At 40.8% G+C, this 17,124-nt stretch overlaps 1 protein-coding gene across 1 annotated transcript in view; it reads left to right on the plus strand.

Annotated features, from left to right (window-relative positions):
* The window catches only part of ano1b (anoctamin 1, calcium activated chloride channel b), a 128,477-nt gene that overhangs the window by 44,482 nt on the left and 66,871 nt on the right, over window positions 1–17,124 (plus strand). The window contains exons 5-7 of the mRNA XM_078283293.1: window positions 7,158–7,212; window positions 15,237–15,288; window positions 16,523–16,578. Of these exons, the coding sequence (XP_078139419.1) occupies window positions 7,158–7,212; window positions 15,237–15,288; window positions 16,523–16,578 (163 nt within the window). The remainder of the gene's footprint in view (window positions 1–7,157; window positions 7,213–15,236; window positions 15,289–16,522; window positions 16,579–17,124) is intronic.

Here is a 17,124-nt window from a genome sequence, read left to right on the forward strand (position 1 = left end):
GCTGGGTCATTTTAGACCAACATTTTTTATAGTGTATTACTATCCTGATATCAGTTTGTTGTTGTTACTGTTAATGCACATATGCTGACATGGGAGGCAAGGTTATTTTAGGCTGCCCCACACACCACCTTCCATAAACACGCACACATATATCTTTAAGTCTTGCTCTTCCTGCTGAGAAACATTTTCAAATGTGTTCTGGAACCATAGTGTATTTGCTGGAATTCTTTCTTTCTTTCTTTCTTTCTTTCTTTCTGCTAAAAATGTCTGCAGCTCAGAAACTAAGTCCTAGAGCAACCATATTAGGGGGTGGGCTCCTATGGCCCTCCACTACTCAGGCAACAAAAACTACATCAATTGGCCACATGGTGGTGCTATAACAAACAACTTTATGTTTTGGTCAATACCTTCTGAAACGTTTATCGTAGAGAGAACATTTTTGTGTCCTTAGATTCTTTGAAATCTTATTTTTTTATTTTTTATTTTAAAAAACAGTTTTTTCGTGACCTCTCCTAAGCCATTCATCTGATTCACATGAAATTTGGTGTGGACCATCTTGGGACCATCCTTCATAAAAGTTGCAGGTAATTGATAGGCCAAATGGTTTGGCTTTTATCAAACAGTGAACTTTAAACGGAACACAGCCACACAAAATTGTCCATAACTCATTGGTCATTCATCTAATCAAGCCCAAATTGTAAACACATGTTGAGGAGTGTTGCCTGAGCACGTGCACAAAAGCTTTTTGAGTTCTACCCCTAGTGGGTGCCACAAATGCAAAAAGTTTATATCTCATAATTGACCACATACATTTTTTGACATGCTGTAGGATCATGTCCAAGTTGACTTAAGAAATTTGGTCATGATTGAAGAAAGTGGGTGTGGCTTATTACATAATAACCAAATCTCAAAAACTAAAAAAAAACACACAAAAAAAACCCCAGCCATATAGAGAGTTGAAGTCGCCCCCCTCTGTTTATAGCAAAAACTGACTGTGATCCCACAGCGTTGTCCTCCTAAACCGTAAGTTACAGAAAAAACCCAACATGATTTTTGAAATTGTAATTAGTTTTGTATTGTAAACTGTAATTAGCAAATTCTTGAAAACTGAGTGTATGGTAGATCAAAATGTGTAGCTGTAAATATTGTGATAAATTGACAATACATGTTCAAAATAGTTTGATCAGTGTTTCTCAAAACTAAAGACAAATGATGTCTGTACTCTCAAGATGATGTCTGTAAAGCCATGTTTAAATTATTTAATGGAGGGCACTAATACATTTATAACATTCTTTTGGAGGTTTTCAACATAGGCTACACTGTCACGAAACTTGTCCCTTTATTTTGTTTCCCCACTTTCCCCACACAAGATTATTAGCCTGTTAAGGCCTAGGGTGCTGGGAGGTGTGGCTCGCCTAGACAGACATACCCAAAATAAATCAAGAATAGCTCCACAGTAACATTGTGACTGTTACTATGCCTGAGTAAATTGTGATAAACCAAAGGAGAAATGTACATTTTTATCTTCGCCTAAAATTTCTTCTAGATTAGACAGTGGATAGCACCATGATAGCAATGATCCCATGCACAGAGATGCCACTGAATTCATTCAGCAACTCCTTGACTACAACTGTACCAAAGTAGATAGAAATACCACAAAGCACATAGATTCTACAAAGGTTTTAGTAAGGATAGGACCAGGCGGACTCTCCATTTGGGCACTTGGATACCCAAAGTACCCAAAGTGTGCGAAATGGGTTTTTTACCTCTTGAAAGGGAATGGGGCTACAAAATACTACTGATTTCCACTACAGGAGGCTATGTGCACACAATGCAGCCTTTGGCCATGACATTTACCCTGTGCATCATCAGATTCTACCATTGTGCACAGTATAAAATCAATAAAAAACAACTAAATTGTATCATTTTGTCTCTAAATGGAGTAGTTTTATTATAACAATGAAATATGAACAAGTAAAACTTAGATATCTAACATAGATAAGATAAAAACAAAGAATCAGAAGTCAACTATGTACACTCAATATAAAAACTGTCAAAAAATATTATAAAGTAAAAAGAAAACAAAAAGAGCAATGTGCAATATGTACAAAAACAATGTACTCTTAGTGCAATGTCAGTAATAAAAACACTACTGAAGTGAAAGTACATTCAACAGTCCAAGGTCAAAAACAGAAGAAAGCACAAAAAAAAAAAATACTATAAAAAGGAAGTTCCTGGGGTATGCACTGGTTGAGTGCTGTGGTTTAACAATTGTCTACATCCTCATATGGTACTCTTGAAAGCAGTTCCTGTTCGAGGTGAAACACAGGGCAACATCGCACTTGCTGCAGTATATTGGTGTCTTCACCTTTTCCCCCTGGTCCTTGAAGAGAACACAGACCCTCTGCTGGGCAGTGCCAGTTTGCCCAAAGTACATGGGCATACAAGTGGTGCTGAGGGTGGGGCGGGGGGCAGCAGCAGCAACTGCAGCTTTGGCCTCTGCAACCAGCTCTTTCATCAGGACCTCCCTAAATTGTTTGTGCGTCATGGGAGTCTCTGATTGTCCGATGGCCAAGTGGTGGAATAGGATGTATGAATTCACAATCGCAATGTCAACAAAATTGTAGAAAAAGGTTGTATACCATTTCATCGTCTTCCCTCGAATGGAGTAATATTGGATGAGGGCATCTGACAGGTCCATCCCACCCATGTGGTTATTATAATCCTTGATTGCATCAGGAACGGGAATGCTTTTATAGCGCCACTGTCCAGCCTCCTTCATTCTCCTGCGTGTGGAGTCTCTGTATGCTTTGTGGAAACTGCTGCACATTGTCACCTCCTTGGTGTCCTTCCACTTGACAAAGAGGAGGTTGTCCTTCCGCAGCCACCTCATGTCTCCCCTCTCAGCCTTCTTCAGTAAATCGTTCTGTGTTGTTTTAGGAAAGCCAATGCGTGACTGTCGGATGGTTCCACAAGCTGTCGTGCTATTGGCGGCAAGTTTTTGAAAAAGTGCTGGGCTTGAGTAAAAGTTGTCAACATATAGATGGTTGTAGAAGTGGCAGGAATGTGGAGATGGACAACTTCTCTCGTTGACTACACCAACTCGTGTGTCATTTATTTGAAACCCACAGAGCAAGATAATTTACATCGCGCTGCCCAAAAACACAACAACACTACGTCGAGCTGACGTCACTCAGCTCGACGGCCTGGCCCTACCCCCGCCGCGGGGGATGACTTTACCCACTAGGTGGGCGGAAAAGTCCTGGATGTGTGGAACCGGGTAGCGGTCCGGCATCGACACATTGTGGAGACTGCCGCACGGGCGCCACCCGCCGTGGGGCTTTGGCTTCGGCGCGCCCGTGTCGCACAGGAAACGCCGTGAGCCCTGAGCCCTGAGCGTTGGCCGAACAGGCACCGGCCCCGGCGTTTCCCGCCACGCTGAAGCTGCATGGCGATCGGCACCGCTTGGCTTTGGGCCCAAACTTTGCGTGGTAAAAACACAGGCCGGGGTCCTGCCGCCAACGAGGAGCTGTTGCTACGGCGGCAACCGTTGTGCCTCCAGGCAGCGGTTAAAGAGCTGGGGCAGAAAGCAGCGTGGCCGCGCAGTGTTGTTGACCAGCCAGGAAAAATTTATCAGCCTCCTCGGCCAGAGCACAGCAGTCAGTGATGGCGGTGTTGGCCAGGGCAGCCCATACCTGGGAAGGCAGCTGTCGCAGGAACAGGTGGACGAAGAGGAAATCGGGTTTGTGCCCACGCAGGAGATCCAGCATCCTGTCCATGAGCTCAGACGGCTTGCTGTTGCCGAGGCCTTGCAGAGAGAAGAGCCGGCTAGCCCACTCGGCGTCGGAAAGTTCAAAAGCTTTCAACAGATGGGCTTTGAGTTTCTCATATTTATCCTGCTGCGGGGGAGTTTGAAGGAGGTTCACCACTCGGGATGCAGTTGAACTCCCGAGGGCTGACACCACATAAAAGTATCTTGTGCCGTCAGCGGTGATCTCCCGAAGTGCGAACTGCGCTTCCGTCTGGGCGAACCAGGCTGAGGCCGACAATTCCCAGAACTCCGGCAGTTTGAGGGAAACTGCGGTAGTCGCCATGTTCGTGAAGAGCTGTCACTGGAAACGTCCAGCAGACAAACGTCGGGGTCACCAGTGTAGAAATGGCAGGAATGTGGAGACGGACAACTTCTCTCATTGACTACACCAACTCGTGTGTCATTTATTTGAAACCCACAGAGCAAGACAATTTACATTGCGCTGCCCAAAAACACAACAACACTACATCGAGCTGACGTCACTCAGAAAACCAGACTTTCTTAAGGGACCGTGTCTCCTTAACCCTGAGAAGCACACAATATAACTGCGTGTGTTAAACATACCCAAACCACAGATTATGGTGAATAATGTCCATAGAGTCCGCCACATGGTAACCTTTTTCCTAGTAGAGCAAAGTTCATTAGGTCCGTAACTGAGGCCCCCCCCCCTGAACATTGGCAGTTTTTCCTTGATAAACAAAGAAGTTCCATGTGTATCCAGACTGGGAATCAGCCAAGACAAACAGTTTGTATCCAGACTTGGTTGGCTTGTCTTTCATGAACTGTCTGAATCCAATTCTGGCCTTGCTTGCCACCATCTTCTCGTCAATACTTATTTCCCTGCCTGGCTGGAAGAGAGAGTTGCAAGCATTGACAATCTGGCTGTAGAGGGGTTTGATTTTGAAGAGCCGGTCATATTGTGGTGTTCCCTTTCTGATTTTCTTCATCCTCTTTGACGTCAGACAGATGAAGGGACCAAAAAATTGCCTCAAATCTGTCCCTGGTCATGCAGTTCCGTGGAAATGTGAAGTTGTAGTGCCACTCTCTTCTCCACATGTCTGCCCTTGTATGCACTTGGATCATCCCAGAAAAGATTATTATGGCCAAAAATATGTAAAAGTTCTCAACTGAGAGGGGAGACCACTTGTATTGCATCCCTGATGCTTTTCTTCTTTCTGCTTTGTCATTGGTGTTATTGACGACTGTGTGAATCGCGCTGGAGCTGAAGAAAAGCTTGAACAAGCTCAGTGGTGACCATGTCGCAGTCGTGTCAATCCTGGGCCCTACTGGATTTTTCGGCTCGAATTTTGGCTTTGGTGGTTCCACATCCAGCTCCTCTGGATTATGCCACCTTTCCTGCTCATCACCACCATCACATCCAGAGGTAGCCCGCTTTGGCCGCTTACTGGCAGGCCCACATCATCTCTGCTGACCCCTCTTTGACTGTGTTGATGGCCCTGGGGCGGGGGAGTGGGACCTCGAACTAGAGGATGATCTCTGTGTTGGTCTAGAGGCAGAGGCTCCCCGTGATCTGCGTGTCACAGGCCTTGAGGTAGCAGAACTTGAACATGTCTTACGTGCAGGTGGCACAAACTCCTCGTCTCCTCCTTCATCATCCTCACTATGGAAACAGAGAGATAGATGTTGAAGACTCAATTTGCATTGGTTTATCAAAATAACATACTCAAATGAATAATGAAGTCACATCAAATTCTGACTGCATAAGAGCTTATGAATATAATTATAAAGCTGTAATGGATATATATGCATGCCACGCCAAGTTGTAAAGGTTTTCAGGCTACTCGATAATAGTAACAGAATCACTAACATGAAATAAAAAGTAAAATATCAGATTTGGTGAAAAACATGCCGACAAAACACAAGTTCAACAGAAAACAAAACTTCAAACAGCGCCTATGCGCCACCATGCTTGTCCCTTTACATCGAAACAGCTGATCGGTTGTTGTGGGGGAGTCGCCGCCATTGTTGTGGCTTTACATTATCAGTGAAACTAACAAACATGTACTGCAAAGTTGTTCAAAATGCAAAAGAAACACAATAACTTACTCATAAACTGGATCCATGTTCATCAAAAATTATTTGTCCTATGGAGTCGTATTCATCGTCAGTACTGTCGGAAGAATCATGAATTTCGACATCACTTCTCCTCTGAATCTCTTCCAGGGCTTCCAAGGCGCTGTACTTTGTTTTCTGCTGCTTCTTAGACATTGTAAAAGTGAAAAAAAACACGAAAACAATACAATACGAGTCGAACAGGCCATGCGTAACGCGTAAAATCCCAAAGTGGAGTGCGAGTCTCTTGTGTTGGCGCATGGATATAGAATTTCAGTGAAGCATGTCTCATAGTAGTGTGACATACCATTGGAAAGCTTGCGATGAGTAGAATATCATGGCACTGTGTTTATCTGTAGTACCACCAAACGGCCACTAGATGGCAGCAAACGACCGTGTATGAAATTGAGGCATAGGGTTCAGTCTCTGCAATATAGGCCACCATGTCATCCATTTTGATCAGAGAATCGTATGGATAGATTCAAAATGACCACGAAAGGGTAAGGAAACAATATTAGTTGCTTTTGATGACAATCGCTTTGGGATTTGATGGAATATTGAGACAAACACAAAATTTGACACGTTGACTGTAAACTGTGAAATTTGGCTGCGTGTTTGCTATGGGGCTGACGTGAGCTGGTTAGCTCAGGCTATGCTATGCTTCACATCAATGGAAAGAGTAGCTTCTCTAGTTTCATACGACACCCACCATGGCAGAGTGGAGCGAGCGGATTATGTGTACTGTTACGTTCCATTTCGACTGTCCCTTATATTTATAGGGCTTTTATTTTGTAACTAAAATATTGAAATTATTGCCAAACAAACATTGTTTGGACAAAGTACACTTGGAGTGTTGTTTTGGTAGCGTTAAGGCCTCGTCTTTTAGAAACATTCTGAAAAAAAAGACCACCACAGCATTTTATGAACTTTTTACAGGCAGTTATTTATGGTACCGTTCTACTGGACCCGGTACTGGGTCCGTTGGGCTTTTAGTTCAAGTCCCCAACCTACTGTCACTAAGTCATGAATAGCCAACTAACAACAAACAGGTAATACTGTCAGGATGATATGTAGATCATTTTGAACTTTCATGAAGGAGTACATCAACACTAAATCACATAACTCACACAAAACTCTTTAAACTCAAAGCAGGTGTTTGTTTGTTTATAGCTTGTCTTCTTACTTCAGTATGTAGTACAGTACAGAATATAAACTTTAATGGACAATAAATATATCATGTGCTCTGTCTGTGTTTGTGTGTTTCTGTTCACAGGTTTGACCTGTCAGACAAAGATTCCTTCTTCGACAGTAAAACCAGAAGCTCAATAGTAAGTCCAGTGAATCCTGTCTGTGATCTTTCCACTAATCACTAAATCCCCATTCAGGATTGCAATTATGGGGTAATGAAGGTCGTATAGATAGATAATGATAAGGGCATTTACATTAAAGGCAAATGGATGCATGTAGTTTTGTGCTGCAAAAGGCTCGTTCAATTCTGGACACTCAATTCAGTTCACACCAGCTTCGTTATTAACCCTTCCTGTACTTTCACAAACAGCTGTAAGAATTGTAGACTAGGCACTCAAGTATTTTTTTTTTTTCATTTATCAGCCTATATCGCCACCCACTGCATCTTTTTTTAAATGCTCTTCACAGATCTATTATAATGATAATAAACTTTATTTATACAGCACTTACCAAAAACAATGTTAGACAGTGCTTTACAGAAGAGTGAAAGCAGGCTAAAAACCGTACAGACAAACAGACAAACTAGAAAATAAAGACAAAAAACATAATAATATAAGCATTATAAAAAGGCTTTTCTTTAAAAATAAGTTTTTAGAAGTGATTTAAAAGACACAGATTCTGCTGACCTGAGATCCTCTGGCAGCCTATTCCAGAGCATGGGTGCTTTGATCGCAAAAGAGCGGCCACATTTTGTTTGTAGCCTGGACCTAGGGACTGCTCGGAGGGCACTGCCAGAGGATCTTAGGTTCCGACTGGGCACATACCAAGTTAAAACGTCAGAGATGTAGTTTGGGGCTTGGCCACATAGAGCCTTAAAACAATCAGTAAACTCTTAAAATCAGTTATAAAATCAACAGGGAGCCAGTGCAGCGAAGCTAAGATAGAGGTGATGTGATCCTGTTTCCTAGACCTGGTAAGAAGCTTGCTGCAGCATTTTGAACCATTTGCAACCTGTTTAGAGAATTCATATTGAGACCAGAACATAGTGAAATGCATATTAAAAGCATACCAAGCAGGATTTTCCCCACTCTACATGTTGTTTGCCTCTGTGTGTTCATTCAAATTGTCATTGCCTCCCTACACTCTCCCACCACCAGTGCAGTACACGCCATAATAATAACATACTAAAGCACTTGCCTTATGGCTCTGATGAGCCGCTCCCATACACCTCCATGGTGGGAAGCCCCTGGGGGATTGAAGCTCCATTGTATGCCCTACTGAAGTAAAGCTCTTTTAATTTTACCTTGGTTGAGTGCAGAGGGGGCTTCCTTCAACTCAAGGCCAACAAATTTCAAGATTCAAAAGCTTTATGTTGTTGTCGGACTTTATGTGTTTCACCAGTCCCCTTCTACAAATGAACGTCTCAGTGCATTGATGCATGAGTTTGTATTAAGGGAGTTGGCGACTTCAATATGAACAGCCCTACTTGTTATACAAGTGACCAGTTAACTTTTCAGTAGAATGCATCCTCTTTTAATCTTAATAGGCCAGCAACAAGCAACAGCAGCGTTGGTGAATGGAGGCAATTCTGGTTGGAGCCTTTCTTGTGGCAAGTCAGCCATCTTTTTTGGCCCTTTGTCGTCTACATACAACACATTTGGATGTTATTTTTCTGGTCACCAGGTTTGCTTGATTATCCAGTACCTTTTGCGAAGTTCATAAGACATGTGATTTCTTCCTCCATGTCCAGTAGTCTCATGTAGGTGTCGTAGGATGTGTTGAATATGTCAGCAGTAGTAGTCAGGAGTATGACAGGAAATCTGCTCTCTTCAGGCATTGCTGCCCTTTTCAGAGGTCATCCTACTTTGAGTATTCCATCTTTCAATAGTGGATCAAGTTTGTAGACGCTACTCATCTTTTTGACACCAGATGGGAAGCTTTGATTTTAGGTGTGACAGATGATGGAGTATTCTGCCTTCTCCAAATTCTTTAGAATGATGGTCTGTCCACCCAATGTGGCTTTAACATCTTTCATTTTCTGTTCTACAGTCTTGCCTGTTTCGTGTGACTGTGTTTGAGGTACTGACACTAGATTGAAACTCTTTTCTCCTGTGAACCAGAATTGTCAATGCGTCCTTTACCTTCTGAAACCATGTTACTGCCACTTTCAGCTTTCTCCAGCTGGAGAAGTAGGTGATTAGGTTGTCTGTTGGATTTTCATCTTTGACACTTACAGTGTTGACAGCAGGGGCTCTCTTGACCTCTGGGTCTTCATATGAGAGTGAAGTGGACATGGGAACCTGTGGCCAGTCCTTGTCTGACTTCCAAAGCATGTCTGGGCCAAAGATCCATCTCCTGTCCTTCGTGAACTTGGCTGCCTCGTCTGCCAATATAGGGTCAGGCTCCTGCCTGTTGATTTTGGCCTTTGGATGGCTGTGGACCTGAGGGCAGCCAAACAAACACAGCTTTCTTTTGGGCATCCAAATTGTTCCTACCCCAACCACTAGAATGGTCTCAGGTGGGAAGTAGATAATTCCAAGTGGGAAGTTTCCCAGTTGTCTTGAACAGAACACGGCACAGCCCCCACACAGAATGAATGCCCAGAAACACTGAACACAGCATATACAGGCAGAGGAGGTAGAAGGGGGAGGCTCACCAGTGATGGGTATTTTTATAGATTGGAGCTGCAGAACTCATCGCACCTTTGAGGAGGTCCAACTACAAATGACTGTAGGTGCGGAGGCCAAAATACCACAATGTGTGTAATGGTGAAAAGCCTGTACACTACTTGCAAAAAAGAGGATAAAAGATTATTTTGAGATTGTGCTTTAACAAAGAAGTGCAGACATTTTAGTCTCAATTGACTGCATTAACACAATTCCAAACAAAGAAACTATATATATAGTTCACATGACATGTGACTGAGTCACATGAGGTCACATTCTGAGGAATTCTCTTTCAAAATGATTTATGCTATGGGATAATGTTATCCCTTTTTTTTCCCATGGCGCAGCCAAGGGTATCACGAGGCAAATTCAGGTCAGTCAGTCAGTCAGTCAGTCAGTCAGGTAACACTTAGTGAGATGATGCGCTTCGTCAGATGGCCTCTAGAGGGCGTTTTTGATTGTGAGATGCAGTGTTTCCCATACAGAGGAACAAAATCAAAAGCTGCTCACGGTATAGAAATGGATCTAAATCGATCTCTAATGTGCCTGATGTGCACCTCACGTCATGTCTGTAATTTGAAGATGTACAGACAGCAGTCCAGCAGCATTGAACTCAATCCACAGAGTCTCCCAGTGTGAAAACAAAAGTGACACTTAACATTTCTCAGTCAGTAACGGGGATTTGTAGACAGTAACTCGTCTTCGCTGCCATACAGATGGTAGGTGCCTTTAACGTTACCTTGTGGTATTTAAGTAACGTAGAATTAGGTAATTTAACGCCGTGTCGCAGTGCTTCAGTGCATAGAATTGAACACGCGCCGTGGGTCTGTACAGGATCTGTGCTTGTTTCTTTAGAGATGCCAACTTTTTAGCTTGTTTAGACATTTTGCTATTACACTAAAATAACTACTACTTGGATCACTAGGAATGTCTGTACAGTTTGTAATTGGATGATGCCTGTTCATTTCAAATAGGTTAACATTCCAACAGTATGCTTAGGTTTTCTATGCCATCATATAAACATCCACAATTTATTAATTTTCATACTTAAACTTAACTGATGTGATGACTTATTGTCTGTCATTTTTAGGCCTACACTTCTAAGAATTATAAGATCCTATTTGCTATCATGTAAACCTAAAAATTGCACTATTTCTCATGGTTCAATTAATGTTAATGATAGCAGCTTTTGCTGCCAGGGACCTTGTTATGATGATATATCTCTTGTTCTCTATTAGAAGTCATGCGATTTACCTGCCAGTCTACCTTTTGATGTTCTCATGTGACTGAGTTGATATGTGAACTATGTATATAGGTTCATTGACCTTTTTTGTAGATTGCCAGTGCAGTGAAGTGGTGAGATTGAGGTCATTTAAAAATATTTTTACTAGTAAAATCCTGCATAGTATGCCTTTAATTACAGTTCACTAGATCCTCAACATGAAGACACCATTGCTCAAAATGCAATCTAAGGGTTTGCACTTCTTGTTCTTGTTCATGACTGATTGTCTTTTATACTGTCTGTCTAAATATTTATAGATATTCCTAAAATTTGATATTTAGCTGCAGAAATATGTTGGAATTCACATCTCTTATCTTTTGGTAGAGAGATTACAGTACTAAAAAAACACAAAAGCCCTAGAAATCATGTCAGAGAGTGTTAGAAAGGGGTGTTCAGGAGACTATCACCACCATGGTACAACTGTCAGGTTGTAAGAAATTTGTCTCACTGTCCAGTCCAGATAGATGCATCAAAGTTTATTTGTAGTTTATGTATATTTTGTAGTTAAAGATACTATACTTAGACTATAACAATCTAGAATAACAGCTACAAATACTACTACAGATAACTGCCAATAATGACTACACCTGACATATCCAAACACCAGTTTAGTGCATCAAGCAGGAATCAGGTATATATTAATAAATGTACATAAACTCAGAATATCTTACCATTAACAATTAACATAATTCAAAGGTAAATCATCACTTACATTTGTCATTTACGCACAATCTTAAGGGCAGTGGGAATGCTGATAATTCGGAAGTTGTGGGAACACAATTCTCAGACAAAGGAAACAAACTGAGTGCATCAAACCTAATCATCCACAGCTTGGCAGTGAGGTGAAGTGGTAGGATAAAGGTCAAGTCGGAGGGAGTGGAGGATCATGGGAGACTGAGTTCTATAGGGGGAGTAACTCTTTTCTACAGAGAGTGTGCGCTCAGAATTTGCCACAGTTGTGACTGCTGTTTATTAGATAGACCAAAAGATACACAAAACCTGCTAGCTATTTAATATAGATACACCAAAGGTAGACATTCGGTTACTTACACTGTGGTTTCACCAAATTAAATCCTGGTTAGCCTACAGATAGATAGATCAGAACGGGGTAAGATGAGACGTTATCTTGGCAAAGAAAATGAGACAGAACTAAAACAAATGTTTCCACCCATATTTTGAGGATGTTGACTTTAAAATTAACTGTTAAGAATCCAGTTAAACGAAGGAAGAAAGAAAATACAACTTCTTACAAAAAAGTGGTCTTTTGGCTCAATTTGTCCCAAGGTGGGGGTTGGTTGATCCTAACAAGGGGGTAAATTGAGCCACATGGGGGCAAACTGAGCCACTGAATTATTCATATTGGAGTCTGGATAAAATACAAATAAAGTATTTCTATGTCAAATGAGATTGAAGACAATGTTGTCACTTTAAAGCATCTTTATTAAAACTATTTTTTGGCTTATTTTTTCAATAGTTTTTCTCATAACATTAATAGTGAACTAGTGAACAGTGGTAAAATGTTCTTGCATGTCATTTTGCAAACAAACCTGAGTTTAATGTGGCATTACCAGACCTTACAAGTAACATTACTTGAAAAGTCTTGAAAATAGAAGATTCAAAGCCAAATGAATGAGCCAAAAAATGGACATTGCTGCAAACTAAATGCAAACTGCAATCCAACAGAAACAAATAGGCTACGTGTACACTCTAGGCAAGCGGGAAAACATGATTTCCCTTGCCTCTTTGATTATACAGGAGTTGAATGTGCTATCTAAGCATTGTGAAAGTATCAAAACGCACGGTCGCCAACTAAATCCACACAATCCATATTAGAAAAGCGAGCCTCTAAACGAGCCGTTTGGACTTCCGTAACTTTGTGGCGTCACAAAGGTTCGCTCATTATCATTTTTGTAAGAGATAAGCGGTTGCCATTGTCTATTTACCGGAGAGTTTTCCCTGTAGCTGCCGGCGCTGTGGTGTCTCATGTTTCACTCTTGAAACAGTTAACAAATCAGAACAGAGGGTCGTTAATATTAATGAGCTTAAAGACACAGCAACAGAAACAGCCTGTTCTTGGTAAGGCTCAGAGAGATGCTGGAAAATGAATGTATAAAAACTGATTGAGAGCTGGCTCATCTCCCCTACTTAACTGTAGCTCCCATTACAATGGTCGATCATAGCAGCGTCTAACACTTCCTGATGAACTCCATCTTCAACCAGCTGCAGCCACGGAGACCGACCGCAGTTTTAGACCAGCAGTTCTGGACTAGACCAAGGAGGTTTTAGACGACGCATGCGCAGAGCTCCGTGAAGTACGGCAACACTGGAGGGGAAATATTCGAGAAGCAGCGAACTGCAGTCGCGGAGGGGAACTAGTCATCAAAAACCCTCCTCATTAAAAGTTGTTTTTAAAAATAAATAATTGTTCATTATTAAAAAATATGTAGAAAGTATGTTTTTGCATGTTTTTTCCCCCAATACATTTTGGGCTAAACTGGTGGACTGGTTTGTGTCAAGGGGTGTTTTTTTTTTTTTAAATGTCACAAAAAAATTACTTTGTGTGTGCTTTTGGAAAATACTAACTCTGAAATCCTTATTGTAATTATTACAGCCTAGCAAAACACACAATTAATCAAGCAAAGTTTTTGAAAGATGTGCTCTTGAGGGGCAACAATTTAATTGAAATCCCACCTCAAAGGCTGTTTTAAACAATGAATTTGTTGTAGGCTTTTGTAATACTTTGCATACGACTGTATACAGCTGTAGCCTATAGTCATGCTGTTCTTACACAAAAAAAACTACAGTCTATGCCTTATATAAACACACACAATTGAAATATTCAATTAACAGTGCAAAATACTGATATTAGATTAACAATGGGTAAATTGCCAGTAAAGGCATCAAACAAAAGATCTTTTTCATGTTTTCCTTTAACAGAAACAACAACAAAAACAGTTTAATGGGTTTATTTATTTATTTATTTATTTCTGGTTATTGTGGGGTGATGTGCCGGGAAAGCCACCGGACAATCCCGACTTCTTTTTCTGTGAGAAGAAATAACAAAAATCAGAAACAACATTTTACAACCATAGAATAGAAAGTCATGCTAAAAACTGAATGCAAACTTAGGTAACTGCAAATGTGACAGATAACAGATATTACTGTGTAATCAGCTTTAAAAACAATTTACATATATTTACTAGCGAATGTTACAACACTGCATTCCCAAATTGATACTGAATAATGCTGCTCTTTGTCATTTTAAACTTCATCTCCATAAGTAACGTTGCTTACCGTCCGCTTCGACGCCACTTTCACTTCTGTCTGAATCCGATATCTAAAGCTGCCAAGGTTCTCTGGTTCTCCGCTGCTGCAGCTCGTGCGCATGCGTCGTCTAAAACAAGTCTAGAACTGCTGGTCTAAAACTGCGGTTGGTCTCCGCGGCTGCAGCTGGACTTTAACTTTTGCCTTCACCTCATTGGCTTCCAGTAAGGAGTGTATGGTTTAGGTGTAGATAGGTTCCTACCAGTTAAATTAGTAAAAGACTTTTTAAATGCTTCCGTGCCGGCCCGTCTTCACTTTCACAGACAAGACAATCTACCAGTGCTGCTGGTAGATGGTCAAGGGGGAAAATCAAGTGTTTGCCCCTGACAGGTTTAACTTAACGAGCAACTCATTTAAAATTATAATAATTATAATAATTACCCTGGAGAAACGAAGTCCACCAAGCACATATAGTAGAGTTTTGTTTCTCCAAACCACACTAGTCCACTGCTCTATCCAACAGGGACAATGATCAGAAAATTTGGTCAGAAAGTTTGGTCATATAAATACGAGATTATTTAAAACTTTTTTTTGTAACCCACCATAACTCCATAACTCAAAATACAAGGCTGGTTTAGTCAAATATTTACACACATAATCAACATAATTAAACCTTTCATACACAAATTGTATGTTAGGTGTCACTGTCAGTCTTTGTATCAAAGGTTAAACCAGTGAATTTGAGAGTGGAAAACGTTAAATTAAAACACAGCAAAACCAGCAGGGTGGTAGCAGTGTTATATTGCAATTACAGATTAGGGCTTTAACATTGTTTCATCATTGTCTCGTTTCCTAAAAGCAGCACTTTTAATGAATGCTATGTTATGTTTAGTGGCAGCATGTTTTCAGCAGCATGGTGAGTTAAATTGTTGTGTCTCTTTCCCTCTGTCAGGTTTTTGAGGTATTAAAACGAACAAAATGCACGAAGGCCAAGTACAGCATGGGTAAGCTCTCTCTCTCTCTCTCTCTCTCTCTCTCTCTCTCTCTCTCTCCCTCTCTCTCTCTCTTTCTCTCTCTCTCTCTCTCTCTCTCTCTCTCTCTCTCTCTCTCTCTCTCTCTCTCTCTCTCTCTGGCTCTCTAAAATCCAGAGGATCATCCACAGACTCCACTACTCAAAGACAAAAGATATGCCCAGATATCTCTCCATTATGGGACAAATGCAATCAAACTGAGGCAAATGTTCTCCATAGCTTTGCTCTCTGTCCCAAGATTGAGAGTTATTGGTCTGAAATTTTCCAAATATTTTCATAACTACTTAATGTCCACATTGAACCAGATCCTTTCCTAATTGTACTAGGAGTTTCAGTACAAACACCCATATTAAAGAGAACACAGCAACGTCTTTCCCATGGTCCAAAATCCCAAACTCCATTATTTATGAGTTTATTTTCATTGGGACCAAAGCCCTGTTGAACACAGGATCTAACCATGACATCTGCTGGACAAAATCAACATTGTGACCAATGAGGAGCATATTTTGTCGTTTGAATATGTTAAAGCATAGCCTGTCTAAAACGTTACTACCTGGAATTATTTCCTCTTGAGGATTATAAACAGTCTTTAAGTAATGCTGTGTAGCATTTACAGTATATGCCGCCATGATGATGTGATCTTGCTTGAGTTTCCAAAATGGAATTCAATTTGAAGGGCCGACTTCCGACTTTCTGACAACTCTGGAACACATCATTAATTCTATCAAAATACCATATATATGAATAAATATATAAAGTTGCACTTACAGTTGGCAACATTCTATGCTAAGTAGTTAGATAAAGCTAAATAACTTTGCCATAACATTAGCTATTGTACTTTACATTGGGCAAACAAAATCTCGCAGGCAAATCTCCCTGGACCCCCGGAACTCACAGAGATTGTAATTCTGATCTACCAGCTGGGAATTTTTCTTACTTGCGACTTAGACCTCGTGATGGTATGGTTAATGCTGCATGTAGTAACTGTTGTTTTGGTTTGCCTTATATTTGTTGGTTCAATTATAATGATTTATTTGTCCTGTGTTCATTTGTCCAGGCTTAGTAAATGTCTTGCGTACACAGGACTGACTGTACCCGCACTTGTTTTTGCTCTGCACCTCAATGCACCCATGTTAGAAGTTCTGGGCCTTTATTGGTGAAGTATATGAACACTATAAGTAACTAACATTGTCTCTCTGTCTTGTAGGAATCACCAGTCTTCTGGGTAGTGGTGTTTACACAGCAGCCTACCCTCTCCATGATGTGAGTAGTACCGGTTGTACTTCAATACATTAGCATAATATTGGCACTAATATTGTTATTGTTGACCATTGTTATAGATGATACTAGTGCAATTAATGGGAGTGCATGGCAACTATGAGAGGATAATTAATGTGTTGCAGAGAAGGTATTATATGGTATCATAAGCTCAGCATTAGTGTATTCAAATTATGTTCATATGCTTATGTTTTTAGGTTATTATAATTGCAGTCACACTAGTCAATCATTGTTCCACAATAGTGGGCCCCCCATTCTCTGTGCCAAACTTGACTGATATAATAATTTCTTGAATCATCTTGGAATTCCTTTAATGTTCTGTAACCCCTGCAAGCTGCTTTCAATTGGTTTTCATTATTATACAGACTTAATTATTTAAACTGTACCAAACTACTGGGAGTGATTTTTTTTACGAAATCATGAAGCAGACTTTGGGGCTTTTGACATTAGTGTTTTTTGGTACTATTTGACTCCACAGCTAATTTCACATTGATGCATTAATACGAATGTCCTAAACTTTACACCTTTAAC

The sequence above is a fragment of the Centroberyx gerrardi genome, chromosome 4 (assembly GCF_048128805.1).
Source record: "Centroberyx gerrardi isolate f3 chromosome 4, fCenGer3.hap1.cur.20231027, whole genome shotgun sequence".
NCBI lineage: Eukaryota > Metazoa > Chordata > Actinopteri > Beryciformes > Berycidae > Centroberyx > Centroberyx gerrardi.